A 15498-nucleotide genomic window follows, 5' to 3' on the forward strand; every position below is an offset into this window, starting at 1 on the left:
AGGAGTTCTATCTTTTCTCCTTAAAAAATCCGCACTGTTTGTTTTTCTTTGTCCAAAGTTAAAGCTACTATAATAGTCATTCAGATAAAATATACCATGGCCCACAGTCTCCTTAATGTGTGGGAGAGATAAATAACAAAAGAATTAGAGACATTATAAGTGACATTTTACAAAGTCAACCAATTGCTATGGGAATATGGATGGAGAGGACAAAGCTAGGAGTAATCCTGCCTAGAACCCATCAGCTCCGAGCAGTACTAACAGTATTCATGTTCTCTTTCTGAACTGGGCACATGTTTACTTTCATGGTTTCTTCAGAATTTCTAATTCTTCACTTTGGTTCCATATTTCTTGTTCAATTAGCTACTTGTCAATTCTTAATCACGTATCACATACATAAAGATTTACCCAAAATTCATTTCACTGCTTAATATTTCTAGGAAAGGCACATGCTGGTATTCTCTATTAAGCTTCATGAAGAAATGGCATGGTCAGTCCATAAACTCATTAAAATTTCCTATCAATTCAGACAGTAAAAAAGTAAAAAACAAGTCCTTAACTTGTTTCCTGTCTTACTATTATTTCATTTAGAAATTGGTAACGGCTTAAGCTAATTTTCTTACTTGTTAATAAAACTGACATAGTTCTCAGTCAACTCAGCCCAAATATTGAATTCTGCTTTATTCCTGGCACACTGCTGTATTCACATTGTAACGTGCATAATATATGTCTATATACTGTCTAGATATCACAATATATCAAATGGTATATATTTGCATTACAACATATATGTGGTGTAGTAATTAATAAATTACTTTGGAATAAAATGAGACAATGTCACTAAGAGGCAAATGTTGCATATGTAAAATAACTAAACAGCACACAAGGGCGATTCCTAAAGTACTGCATTGGAAATGGCCACATTTTACAATTACTGCTATCTTAGAATTCAGCAAGGAAAAAGAGTGAGGTCTATTCATAGAGATGACATAGTTTCCGAGTGAGAATATATACTTATGAAGAAGTATAAATAAAACCTAATTACATAAAAAGAAAAAGAGGGTAAATTTAAAATGAGAACCATAAGAATTCTGGTTTATTTTTACCAAAGAGTCTTAGAGGTAATGATGGCTGGTTGAATAGATGATACACACTTTCTCAAATCCTGGATGCAAGCACTCACTGTTCTTTTCAAAGCTCTCTAATGTCTTTACTGGATTAAGCATATGAAGTTGTCATTAGCTGATGGTAGAAATAATTACCACCATAAGTACTTTGTAAAGTTCTTGTTGTGATGATTCGATGTGTCATGCTATACATTGCAGAAAATACTATCAGAGAAGGTGGGTGATCTTCTTATTGTAGGCATAGCAGTACATGCCCTCATAGTGGCTCCATGGGTATTCCACAGATCCTGTCAAAATTTTAGTATACTAAGCACATTTCCTAAACTAGAAGAAGTTTTTCACAGTGAATCCCCTGCTCAAGGTGATGTGATCCAGAAGATATTTATTGATTTAGAATGTCTATTCCTCTAAATCCACACGGAAGTGAAAGGGAAGGATGGAGGAAGGAAAGGAAGGGAGGAAGGGAGAGATGAAGGACAAAAGCATGGCTGTATGGGCTGTGAGCTATGTATAGCAGTTCTTCTTTGCTGGCCACATAGGGAACCGTTTTCCTTTCCAGGTTTACAGTAACACTACAAAGTAAACCATAGCCTGCTGTACTGGGAATGGCCAGTTGTTACAGATTGAGACTCGGAGTAAGGAAGTTCATGTTAGGATTAGATTGATGACAAATTGAATGCTATATCCTCCTGTGATCATGTAAAACCCCACTGGTTTCTTCAAGAAAAGGAGTCTGAAAGTCACTCTATTATATTTAAGGGAGTTCTAAGAGAGGCTGAAAGACTAAGAGGCTAGGATAGTATAGGGAAAATAAGGTTTTGATGAGTTCCTTTTGCTCTTTAGCTGGAATCATTCTATCTTTATGAGTCTTCCTAAACTGGGCAATAGGCAAAGTTTTTTTCAAAGAGTAGAATAAGGTAATATTTGCAATGAAACCATCCTATTTAATAAGATATAACTTAGCAAGTTATGTGCATCATTAAAGAACCAAATAATGTTCTAATATGGCTGACCATCACCACACATCCATTCAACAGCCTTTGGTGGGGATTAGAAGAACAGTTAACATTTTGGGGCCCTTTAGGAATGTGCCTAACTTGAAGTGGCACCAGGGCAACTTTTCTCCAACAGGGCAGCCACAATTTCCATGGCACCACTACATACCGAGGAAAATAGAAACCTTCAGAAACCCATAGACTCTTTCCAGAAGGCTTATAGTCTTAAACTCCGGACAAAGAACAAACAAACTGAAATGTAACACCAGAATACCACTCGAGTTCTTAAATAGAAGCACTGGCTCCCATCCCATGTCAAGTGTGCGGCTTGAGTCAGAAAAAAACATGACAACTACAAACTAAAGTTTATTCACTGAAAATCTGTTGTTCTCCATTATAGTGTCACAAAGTGCCTTATTAGAGTGAGCCAGGTGAGGCTGCTCAAGTGTAAGAGGAAGCCATCCATCTCAAAAGGTTTAATCCTACCACAATGGTGCTTCAACTATGAGTTCAGAAGCAAGAATGCCCCTGTGAATCAACCCAACAACAACTAAACACATCCTTAACTAACCACTGATGAGAACTAAAAACATTCATGTTTTCTAAGTCCTGCCTCAGTTACTAGAAACATAATAGCGTTTACCACCCATCAAGTGAAAGCCAAAAGGACTTTTTAGAATGAAGTAGCATGGTGTGTGTGTGTGTGTATGTGTGTGTAAAACAATAATTATTCTAGAAGAAGTCACAAATTTGAGAGAGGGTGGAAGTAGCTATAGGGTAAAGAAGGAGGGATGGAAATGACATAAATACAGAATTGTCAAGCATGGAACTCCAAAATATTTTAAGAAAAAAAAAGAAAACACTGAATTCTAATAATGAGCTCTCTTTGTCAGGAAGCATGTAATCATGCCGGTTGTACCTACTAAGCATGCCTCATATTCTAATAATGTGTTAATAAATTAGGTAAATAACTTCAGAATTCAAGTGTTTGATTTTATTTGTCATTTTGCACTAATCAGTGGGGGCCCTGGAATATTTATTAAGTTGTCATATGTTCATTATGTATCTAGAAGTTAAACATTTCAAACCAGGTTCTGTGGACTCCAACACTAGTCCTTCACAGTAAGAAAAGAGGCACAGAATGAATGAAAAGAAAACCCTGATGCTCAAATTCATGATTCTCTGTCCCATAATGCCTGCTCTCTCTACTGGCTTCCACCGTACAGAAGGATGAGTATCAGAGAGTCTGAATTATTCAAAAAGTCTACAAACCACAAAGCTCTTCAAAAATCTAAGCAAGATAAGCAGAGAATTTTAAATCAAGGTTTCAGGATACCCTTGCTTATTTTGGATCCTGTGATTGCCTTCATGAAGAAAGATTAGCCATCCTGAGGCATTACACAGATTCGGAATAATAGTGCAAATGGTTAGCTAGTTGGCCACAAGTTAAGCAGGATTAAGTTTAGACAACCTAGCTCACAGTTGGGAGTTACGAAAATTTTTGCAAGAATTTTTTCTTTGATCTTAACTATATCATAGTATTTCTTTCTTCATAGAAATTCTTTGAACAGATATCATTCTTTTTTTAAAATTATTATTTGTTTTTAAAATCTTATCAAACATCTGGTCCTACTAGACTGCAGGTAAATAGAGATCATGTATGATGATCCATACATGATCTTGCATTACGTTCTTGTAGCTCCCTGCTCAACTTGTAGGCAGCTCTACCAGAAAACTTTTTCTCCTCTGAACTTGCTTGTAAGGTGGGAGAGGAACCTTTTGGATCCTCGAACTTTTGTGAGATGCCTAAGTGTCACGAGCTTCCTGAGCCTTGTAAATTCAATTAGCTTCCTGGGATTTGTGATCCATCCTTCCAGAGGGAATGCTTGAGTTAGGAGGAAATAATTATACAATAAGTACTTTAGACTTCATTTTTAGATTTTATTTGTTATGCTACTCTCTTTTTGGATTCTTGTTGAATCTTTGGACCTGTTTTAATTAGCAAAAGTTAGACATTTTACTTTAGAACCCCCACCCCCACCCCCACCCCGCCACACAAACACACATACACAGATGGTTTATTCATTTGAGTGTCTGTTGGGAACTACAAGGAGAGGAAATATTTTATCTCTAGCGTTGGGCATCCTAGGGATGCTCCTGTAGTCATCTTAGTAACAAGGAAGGAGAGAACAGCATCCTCTCTAGTGGGTCAGAATTTCTGTTTCACAAAGACAGTACCAGTCCAACACTCAAGGCTAAGCTGTCAAAGTGGATGAGGTGCCAGCTTGGCACTTAACATTAGAATTGAGGCCCACATGATAAATGGCTTTCTATGTTTGCTGTTCTCAAGTACATTTGCAAACAAACTCCAATTTTCATTTGGAAACAAAAAGAATATAACATAACATCTTAACAGCTACCAGAAACCCAAGTCGTCTATAAACACATGCTTCATCATGGTACAATTTCTGTGTCTGCAGTCCTCTGGAGGAGAAGAGTTCCATGTAAAGTCTTTAAGGTACACAGCGTATTTGTTTTTTTTTTTTTTTTCTGCCAGCAGTTGTATTCAGACTAGAGAACACAAGTTGCTAATTTTACTCCAAGTACAGATTTGTGACCCTTCTAAGATTTCAAGCCGGCAAGTGGCAGAGACATAAATGTATGTTACCAAAGTAACAGCATGTAAGGAAAACATTACTTTATGAGACTACTGAACACCATGTTCTCACACAAGTGCTGGGGGCTGTCCTAACCATGTCCCTTTATGAGCTCACTTCATTAGACAACATTTAGTGATGTATGTGGTATTGGAGATTACGTATGGTTTTATTTCCCTTACGTTCTATTCACTGGTTCAGATGTGTTAGCCTGTCATGCTTGGTAGCAATTTCATATGCAGGGGAGAGCTTAAGGTAAAAGCAGTTACCCTAGGTCCTCCTTCTTGCTTCCTCTCAATCTTAGTGCTGACTTTGAGAATAACACTTTATCTTTCTTACCTCAAGTTTTGTCATCAAAATGCCTTAGACAGGATCAGTCGTGTTGAATCCCACCCAGCCACTCCCATCCTCGTGACCTTTTCTGTAATGATCTGAAGCTCACTGCAGTAGCTGATACTTTGCATGATTCTCCTGGGTCAAGACACAGTCCTGCCCACCCCAGCACCCTCTGTCAGTCCTATTAAGTTCGTAAGGTTCTTTGAAGGTATTTGTGAGTCTGGGAATTGATAGTACCTCACTCTGTTTTTAGTTATAACATGCTATAGTTCATATTTTGACTTGTAGTTAATTATTTCTGACCCAGAAAAGCTTTCCGCATAGAGTGCCCAAGTTACCTCTTGCTCATGATCTCATGCATCCCATTGCTTCAGTAAACATTCGGAATGTCCTCAACAGATCTTCAAACAGCAGCTATTTTAGGGCACTTCCTGTGGCATTGCAAATGATACATACTTCTGTCATTCACTTCCTCTCCAGTATCTTCCATGCTGAGCTGAAGCACATTGTGAGTGAAATTACTCTTTTATTTGCATATGTTCTCATCACATCCACCATGCATACTTAATGTGCTTAGAAAATGCTGCTAGGTCATTTTTAGTGTTCCTTTTGCTCCACAAAGATGAGCATTTACTCCTTGGAGTACATGGGGAGAAACACTACCTTCTTATTTTTCTCACTAGAACAGGTATTCAGAAGATGTAGACAGTCAGAGAGAGCAAGGAGACCCAATAATACTCAATATGGAATAAAGGTCATCAGATAAAAACAAATATGACCTCTCTTTACCTTAATGGAGCTATATTTCTTGGTGATGCCTTCCTCTATTTTAAAATCATTCAAACTGTGTTGTTGTTGTTGTGCCAGTTGCTGAGGCTTTGTGCTATGTTGCCTTCATACTCTCATTTTTGTGTTTTTCTGTATGGCATTGGCCAGACCTGAGAACTCAGTGTAAGATTTGCTAGCAGCATAACAAAGCTGTCTGTTTCACCCCATGAACTTAGTGTGAGGCGGCAGGTCCTGTGGCTGTTTTTATCATGCCAATAGTCTGTTCATCACCTGGCCCCCACCCCACCCCAATTTGATCAGCTTATGTCCCCAAGTCAGGCCAACAAACAGTTTTACATAGGACACCAGCTCCTCCTCTTATTCTTTGTAATTGAGCAGGAACATATTTATAGAGAGACGTGGCCATACGCTTGCCCCATAGGTTCTGCTTCATTTTTGCTTCCCATTAGCTCTCAGAGCCAACTATGAGTGAGGTCGACTGCAGTGACTCCAAGCCTAACATCTGGCACAGAGATTTCTTAATCAGACTCTACCAAGGTTGAAGATATAATTTAGCATAACATGTCCTTCATACTCAGAGAGATCAAGCTAACAGATATTTACGAAGGGAAATTTTAATTAGTCACTAATTAAATCCAACATTATGAATGAGCTTTCAACAGATTTTATTGTGAATGTTTTCTATTTGAAATAACACCCTGGTTATAAATTGGGAAGAAAAATATAAGTAATGTTTTAATACATACAAATTTGCTTTTGTAAAAGAGCACTGACAAACTTGTGAAGTTTTCCCCAAGAAATTATTTTGAAGACAACCTCAGACATTTCACTTAATCAGTAGAGAATGAAGGGTTGGGTGGTAGCCAGTGGATGGGGGCAGCACTGACAGCAACTATTCCTGTATTTAATTTAATTTATTTTAATTTTATTTTTGGCTGGTGGTCAAAGCCTGGTATGTACTAAGCAAGAGCTTTCCAGCCAGCTTCATTTCTTAGGCTCTTTGATGGTATTTTGGTAGCTTGGCCTCAGAAGCCATGAAATTAGAAATAAAATCTGGAGATAATCAGGGAAAATTCATGACTGGTGAATTGACATAATGAAGTAATGAATTGGATTATGTACGCTTCCACTTTGTTAAAAGCCTTGGGGTATAGATAATTGAGTTTATTAAGACATTTCCAGTGTAACAAACAAGACTACATTTTTAAATACTTGATTATCACTAGTTCTCTATTGATCTCAAGGACACCTAGGGAAATCCTCAGACAGCAGCATTCAATGCAAGCCAGCAAACCTGTGGTAGACATTGTCGAGGCTACATAGTTTACCAAGACTTTCTAGCGATGGTGTCAGGATAACAATCGGGAGACTTCTAGGCTTCAAACGTATTGCTATTTCCGTTTACATTGAACTCTGTGTCCTCTTCTGGACACTGTATTTTTTTTTAAATTATGAGCTTGACAGGGTACTGCAGAGCTATATACTTCAAGTCTGTCAGCTACAGAGGATTTGAGGACAGCTGGGCTACGTAAGACCCTATCTTAAAAGCAAGAATAAGAAATAAAGACCAAATAACCTAGAATACCTCCTGATTCCTAGTTATTAAAGTATTTGCTTTATCTTTTTTTATTATTTTGTTATCCCCGTCCCATTCTGCCTTCCGACAGTTCCTCATTACATTCCTCCTCCCGTGTCTCCAAGAGGATGTCCCTAAACCCCCCACCCCCCTCTGCCAGGCCTCCCCATTCCCTGGGGCCTCAAGTTTCTCAGAGATTAGTTGCCTCTTCTCTCATTGAGGCCAGACCTGGCAGTCCTCTGCTATATGTGTTGGAGGCTTCATATCAGCTCATGTATGCTGCCTGGTTGGTGGCTCAGAAAGAAATCTTGAGGGTCCAGGTTAGTTGAGATTGCTGGTCATCCTTTGAGGCCACCCTCCTCCTCAGCTTCTTCCAGCCTTTCTGTCATTAAACCACAGGGGTCCCTGACTTCAGACCATAGGTTAAGTCTAAATATCTGCTTCTGTCTCAGTCAGCTGCTTGTTGGGCCTCTCAGAGAGCAGCCATGCTAGACTCCTGTCTGTAAGTACATCATTAATAGCATCAGTAATAGTGTCAGGCCTTGGAGTCTCCCCTTGAGATGAGTGCCAGAAGTATTCTTTCACATGAAAATGGCTGATCTTTTAGACAATGTGTTTTATACCTGAATGAAATAAGGACACTACTGCTCCAAGGTGTGGCTGAGGAGAAGGATTTTATGGTAGGTTGATGGAGAGTGCCACTGCAGGCATTAGGAAGAGCCCACAGCAAGGAAAAAAAGCAGTAAACTTAACCTGGCCATGAGAGGAGGTGGGTAGGGGTTGATGGGCAGAGAGAGGGTCAAGAGAACCAAGACACCAAAGAGATCCAAGAGAGCACGCACCAACTGAAATGGCAGGGCTAAAAATGAATAAGAAGCTGGGAGAAGGGAAGCCCATGTGTTGAAAACATTTAGGGTAAAGGGTGGGGATTGAATTGCTAAGAGGAGCCAGGATGCCAGCAGCCTTTGTAACAGGGACTTGTTGAAAGAGCCTAAAGACAGCATATGCTTTGGTGTGCTAATAGGCACCCCTGTTAACCATTTTAACCTTTATTTTTATGTGCATTGCTTCTGCTTGCATATATGCCTGTATGAGGGTGTCAGATCCCCTGGAATAAGAATTACAGACAATTGTGAGCTGCCACTTGGGTGCTGGGAATTGAAAGCAAATCTTCCTGAAGATTGATCAAAGAAAGTATCCACTGAGCCATCCCTCCAGCTTGGACCGGGCACCCTGCTTATGCTTGTTAAATTGTACCTTAGTTGGCAAAATTTAGATCTCACTTAGATATCGTGTCTTGTCAAAATTTTCTCCACACGTGACTAAATGTCTTTTGCCACACTGTTTACTTAGCCGTATGTGCTATCTTGTTTCTGTCAAGTCATCTTTTAAGTTGCCTGCGCCCTCTTCTACTTAGTCTGCTCTAGGTAAGAGGGGAAGTATCATGGACCACAAGACAGGCCACTGTAGGTTTCACTGACTTTTGAAACAGAGGCTAACTGTTAGATAACAATCAGTCCACACACTCCTGGTTGACTTGCCTCAGGCTCAGTCTATGGTCATTGAATCTCACTGGGCCAGCAGACTTAGAGCTGTTCATGTTTAAATAAAATCGAATAGGAAGTAAGATGAAGCAAGAATGGGGCTCAGGAACACCTCCTAGGAACTGAATGAACTCATGGCCTTGTGAGGAAGCTCCACCACAGCCTCTTGGGAGTGAGCCATGCGGCTCTGTAAGGATGAAAGCTTTCTACTGAGCAGTAAGCCATTCTTAGGTGCCTCTGTGATGGCATAAGGTGAAAAGGATCCTGCCTATACTCCCTAACCCATCAGTAATTTGGATGACTAAATAAACATCTGTTAAGGATGAGAATGTTAGAGTTTACAAAGTGAAGTGAGGGCATTCCTATGACTATCTGGCATCCTGAGTTCAGCCCCTGGAGTGGCACATGTGATATATATATATATATATATATGTGTGTGTGTGTGTGTGTGTGTGTGTGTATATGTGTGTGTATATATATATGTGTGTGTGTATATATCATCACTTTAATCATTTTTATCATTTTAATATACATATTTTATGTGATATATATATATCACATACAAAATATACAAACAACTTACACACACAGCATACACACACATGACACACATGCACATTCAAACATACATATCATATACAGACAAACACACACTTACCAACACACACAACACACATGAACACACACCCCATATACACAAGGAGATATAAACATGCCATATACATACACAAGCACACTCCATTTGTACACACAAACACACCATATACATACACACAAACATATACCATATATACACATAAACACAAATATACAACATACACACACAATACACACACCCCACACATACATGCACACTCAAACACACAGACACACAGACACATACATATGTACATACTATATACACACACAAACACACATACATACCATATATACATGCACACAGACGCACATACACGCATACCATACACACATGCATAAACACATATACTATAAACATACAGGCACAAGCACACAAACAAAACATATAAACACACTCCATATACACACAAACACTATATACACACACTAAAACAGACACACACACATACACAAAAATACAAAAGCACACCATATACACAAAATATAATAGAGAGTAAAAGACACTATTTAGTGTTTTGGGGAGGATCACAAGTGTATGTTGTATATGTTATTTTTCCCAATAGTAAAGGTTATATAAATGAAAGTATCCCCTTAGAAGCCAGTTTGTAAGTTGAGCTCTTCTATAAGAAATAAAAACTGTCAACCTATGCTTGTTTTTATAGTAAAATTAGTTTTTCCTTGATTAGGATACTGTGATTGTAGTGAAAAGGTAATATACAGATGCCAAAATATTTATGGATGAGATGATATACTGAGATTTATCATCAAATAATCCTAGAAGTGTTTTCAGAGTACATTATAGATGATGAGACAAACTATGAGTTGGTAACTGTTGGAGGCAGGGGATGGCTTTGTGGATGTACTCGAAAGACTTGTTAGTAGTTAAACTCTGGGGAAGGTGCCAATCTAGATATAAGCAGGGTTTGCTTGTTTCTTCTGTCTTTTTCTGACAGTGGGAGAAAAGCTGTTCTGGATCCAAGTCCCATCACTCAGAAATGTCTCTCAGAAATGCTGAGCTGAGGGGATTGTCTGGCATCCATCCACTTATCTAAACAGTACTTCCCAGAAGCAGTAGTCTCTTTTTGGCATGGCTATGCTGACATAACAAAATAGTTTAAATGTGTGTCTTGAGTTTAGATTTTTAAGTGGTCAGGAGGTAGGCCCACTTTCTATTTTTTTTACAGTTTTATTCTTGCCTAATCCTGCTTTACAGTGTTATGTGGATCTTGTCTTGTCACAAAGCTTCGCCTCTTAGCTTTCTGGCTCGCAGTGTCTACAAGACAGGATTTCTGCCCTCTATAAGAACGTCCATGGCATAGGCTCCTAGGAAAACGTGTCTCACTTTAACCTCACTTTTTTGATTGGAGATTGGTGAGCACATCAAAGATTTCGGTGTGTTCAGACACATTGGCACTAATAAAAATGGGAATAAAATAGCTCCTGGGAATAACATCAGATCCTTCCATATCCCATCACTCTCCATATAAATACTGGGTCATCTCTAGTTCAAAATATATTTTTGTTGCTTTTTCTCTAAAATTTAGTGATTTAGAGTTCTATAAGATTTAATTTTCCTTAATTAACTTATTGTTTGGTTTTATCTTGGTCCTTCTACCTACTTATATGACCTAATGATATTCTATAATATATCCAGCTTGGCTTTTTCCATTCGCACTAGGGATGCTCTTAGATTCATCTGTATGAGAGGAGATTACAGACTCCATCCTCATTTGCACATAGATAAGCAACATCTGAAGGGATCTGCGTCAAGTCTTTACTGTGTTTTATTTTAAGGAAACATGCAGCTAAGCAGAGCATGCGGAATATGATCAGACTCTATTCAACACTTTGTACTTTTTAATTGAATGACCTATTATACATCTTGTAATCTGTGACATCACTTTTAAAAATCTACTTTTCTTCTGAATAATTTACAATATTAAAAAGGAAGAGTTTTGGGGAGTGGGGGGGAGGGTATGGGGGACTTTTGGGATAGCATTTGAAATGTAAATGAAGAAAATACCTAATTAAAAAATGTCCTTTAAAAAATTATAAAATCAATGTAAAAACACTATGGGGAATTTGAAACACAGAAGAAAATAAGTCCTTTAAATGCTTCTAACACACAGTTTTTATTTTTGCTGCATTTACCCTTCTACCCATAATACTTAACACAATCTGTACACAGTTACCACTGTCAATTTATTCAGTAAATAATTCCTAACCTAAAAAAAAAGAAGAAGAAAAATCTGCTACAGTCTATCTCAAAGCCAGAACATAACTCAATTACATACATAGACATGGTCAAAGCTAATGTCTTATTTTTAAAATACATATTTATTGATTAAAATAGTATTGCATCACCTCTACCTCCTCTTTCCTCCCTGCCACCCTCCCAGATACCCTCCCTCCACTCCAACTTCTCCAATTATTCCTCAAGTTGATATTTTCCTTAACTATTATGCTCTCTCTCTCTCTCTCCCTCTCTCTCTCCAAGGTTTTATATATATGTATATGTGTTTATATTTATATGTGTATATATGTATTAACATACACACATATGTATGTGTATATGTATCTTGATAGAACCTGATTTGGTTAGTCATTTGTATATCACTTTCCCCTCTGCACTGGAAAAGCAATAAGTGTGTTCATTCTTAGTAGAAGCCAATTCTCCTTCTCCCAGAAGTCATTTGTGACCCATAGTTCTTTGTCTAGGAATGGGACCCTGTGATACTTTCTCCCTTTCACATAAACACATCCACTGATGTTGCCATTGTCGTGGTCTTGCTCATGCAGCCATTTACAGGAGAACTGGATTCACAGAAGACTTTCTGGTGCTCTAGCTCTTATAGCCTTTCCTCCCTCTCTTCCCCAATGTTTTTTGAGCCATAGTGGCAGAGCTATGATGGCGTTGGATCCACTGGAGCCAGGCTTCTCATCATCTGTTGATCTCTCTATTGTGTCCAGTTGTGGTTTTCTGTGATGGTTTCCATTTGCTCCCAAGAGAAGCTTCTTAGATGAGGAGTGAGAGCTACATTTATCTGTGGGTATAAAGAGAGTGCTTAGAAAGTAGTAAGGACTTATACTGCACTAGCAAAGTGGGTATAATAGGTTTTTGTTTGTTTTGGTTGTTTTTTTTTCCCCCTAACTGCACTAGAAATTTGTTTATAACACAAGAGCCATAGAGAAACTTCTGAGGCATTCTTAAATTTCTATGTCAAGTCCTCTTTAAAGTGGCACAGCATTTAAGAAATGAAGGCCTGGGAAATAACGTAATGACTCAGGCTTTGCAATCTAATTGCAGAGCATAGATGGAGAGCTGAGCACAGAGACAGTTCAGTGGAATTCATCATCTCTACCACTGTTTTAAGGACAAAGTTACTCCAGTATCTGAGGCTTCCTGTATTTATTGTACATTAATAAAAACATGAAACTGAAAAATCCCGCGCTTTAAACTGAATTTCCTTTCACTGATTTAATTACTATTAAACAAAAATAATATTTACTTTTATTGTAAAGAATTCATACTTTATTTGAAAGAATAAACGTTGCAGTAAGGACACAATAGTTAAATCATTGGCTCAAGTTGAACACCAAAAACTGAAAAGGCCTTTTTAGCCTTTATTTCATCTGGGGAATGAGCTACCCATGCAAATTGCCTAAGATGAGCTGTCCCAGAGTATAAGTTTTATTGGAAGTATCTAAGCCCCTCTAGTGGTATATATCCAGTGGTAATACATTGTACCTAAAACTCATGTACTAGCTTTTCTTTTGTGTGTGACTCCTAAAAACTGAATCAAAGACTCTTATAGTTAGAAGACTATGATAACACCCACATGACCTATGGTAAAGGAAACGAAGATGGGATATCTTTAGGTGAAATTTCCAGAGACATCCAAATAGTAAGCCCAGAACTTGAAATAAGAAAGACATTTTTTTTTTGGTATCCGTTAAGGACTCATTTGATGTAAATACCAGCACTGAAACAGCAGCAGATGTAAACAGGTAGTGTGGAAACTCATTTTCTTTATTAAATATTTTTCCTCCTACTTGACTTATTGCAGGGAGATAGAGCTCTGGCTATTTCGTTTCCTCTCTGAGCCGATAGCAGCTAAAGCCTTATCGATGGTAATAACGAAGTCAGATATCAGGCTCTGTCGCCAGTATTCATCTGGGCAGATCTCAGTCTGTTAATACCCGGTAACATGATGAGCGGCTCAGTTAATCCTTGGAGTCCCATCGCAGTTCAGTTGCTATTCGTCCCTCCATCATGGCCTGGGAGCCCTGCTCGGCGCTACATGCCAGCAAAAGAGAACAGGCACATGTTTACTTTTTCCTCTCATCCCTCCAACTTCTCCTTCCGTTACCATTTAGGGTAAAAAATCTCAGCTGTACTTAAATTGCCTGCTGACATCTTTTGGTTTAGAAATGACCTCTGGGGGAAAAAGCATGATAATGAGCTGTGCCTATATAAACAAGATGTCTGCAAGTTTTAAATTCTAACCTTAGATCCTCACAAACGTAAGACATGAGTTAGATACCATCTGGTCCTAATGCACACATAATGCTTATGTCTGATGATGGTGGAGCAAGCCTTAGACTCCCTAATCACTCCCTGATCACTGAGCTGTATGACTGAAGTTCTGTCTGCAGCCATCATCAGTGGGCAATTTTACATTTGATTGACTTGCATATCATACAAATAGGCTTTGACACCAAAGTAACAGCTTATTTGTCTTCTGTTCTTACCAAGAAAAGCTGTCTTAGTAACGTTTCCCATTTTGGATCCCACAAAGAGTTAAACATTTCTTGCTGCCGAGAGTCTCTGATTTAAAAATAGAAAATGGTACAGCATGTCTGGCCCTTCCCCCCACACTGCATCTACCAGCCCCTTTCCAAGTATTTCTGAGTAGAGTTCAATGTTGAAGCCTTTCTCCAGACTGCACACAGGAACCTTTGTGAAAGTCTGAAGGGAAGGAAGAAGTAGGTAGAAAGCCAGATGCTACTATTTCTTCTGGGTAGAGCACTTGTTCTTGTGACACCTGCTTTGTTACAGACAAAAAAAAAAAACCCCACCAACCCAACCAAGTATGTCTGCAGACATTGCTGTTGAAAGGAACGGCATTGAGCAAATGCTCATGAAAAGAAAGCTAGCAAATGTAGAGGAATGCTCTTCTAAGCGAAAAGCTAGCTGGGGTATTCTGACAAGTCAAGGTTAGTATAGCAGGCGCTGTAATAAACTATGGTGACCTCTTTTGCAAATACTAACTTGAAACTGTGGGTGCTTTCCAGAATGCGGATTTTAAGGTGTGACTGTACGGCATGAACAGCGTTCTCATCTTTTAGTTTTGTGACAATGCCACAAAAGTGATTCTCCACTTTGATTGTATATTAAAGATGATGGTAAACTTTTAGAGTCTGGCTTAATCCTCTTTTCCTTTTATCAAGTATCTCTAACTGGCATGGAAATGGATGCTGGCTATTAAGCAGGAAAAGGCTGTTTTTAAGCAACATCGACTTTTAAAAATCATGTAAATTAGGCCATAGGCTGGAAGGATGATTTCAGAAAATGAGTGTGAGACTTTTGTGGAGATGTCCTCACACTTTGTGAATATTAATAATAGAAAATCATATTAAGTATAAAAAGGATGAACATGGCAGTTAAAGGAACAATTATGGGGGAATTTTATGTTAAAAAGAGAAAACACCTTAGCAGAACAGAACGCCAATATAGTCCATAAAAGATTGAAATGTGATTTAGCCCTGGGTGTCATATGCCTGTTTATTTGTACTTCATTTTATCTACTTACTAAAATATTAATTGTAAATAAA

The 15498-nt window shown here is 38.4% G+C and overlaps 1 protein-coding gene across 2 annotated transcripts in view; it reads left to right on the forward strand.

Moving 5' to 3' along the window:
* Positions 1-15498, forward strand: part of Asb5 (ankyrin repeat and SOCS box containing 5) — a 36262-nt gene that overhangs the window by 5829 nt on the left and 14935 nt on the right. Inside the window, exon 1 of one of the 2 annotated variants that reach the window (XM_029480802.1) lies at positions 14622-14880. The exons of the other annotated variant lie outside the window; for it this stretch is intronic. Coding sequence (XP_029336662.1) covers positions 14757-14880 — 124 coding nt within the window. The 5' untranslated portion in view covers positions 14622-14756. Of the gene's footprint in view, positions 1-14621; positions 14881-15498 lie in introns of those variants that run through there. 2 annotated transcript variants of the gene reach the window in all.

Source organism: Mus caroli, chromosome 8 (assembly GCF_900094665.2).
Source record: "Mus caroli chromosome 8, CAROLI_EIJ_v1.1, whole genome shotgun sequence".
In the NCBI taxonomy this organism is placed as follows: domain Eukaryota; kingdom Metazoa; phylum Chordata; class Mammalia; order Rodentia; family Muridae; genus Mus; species Mus caroli.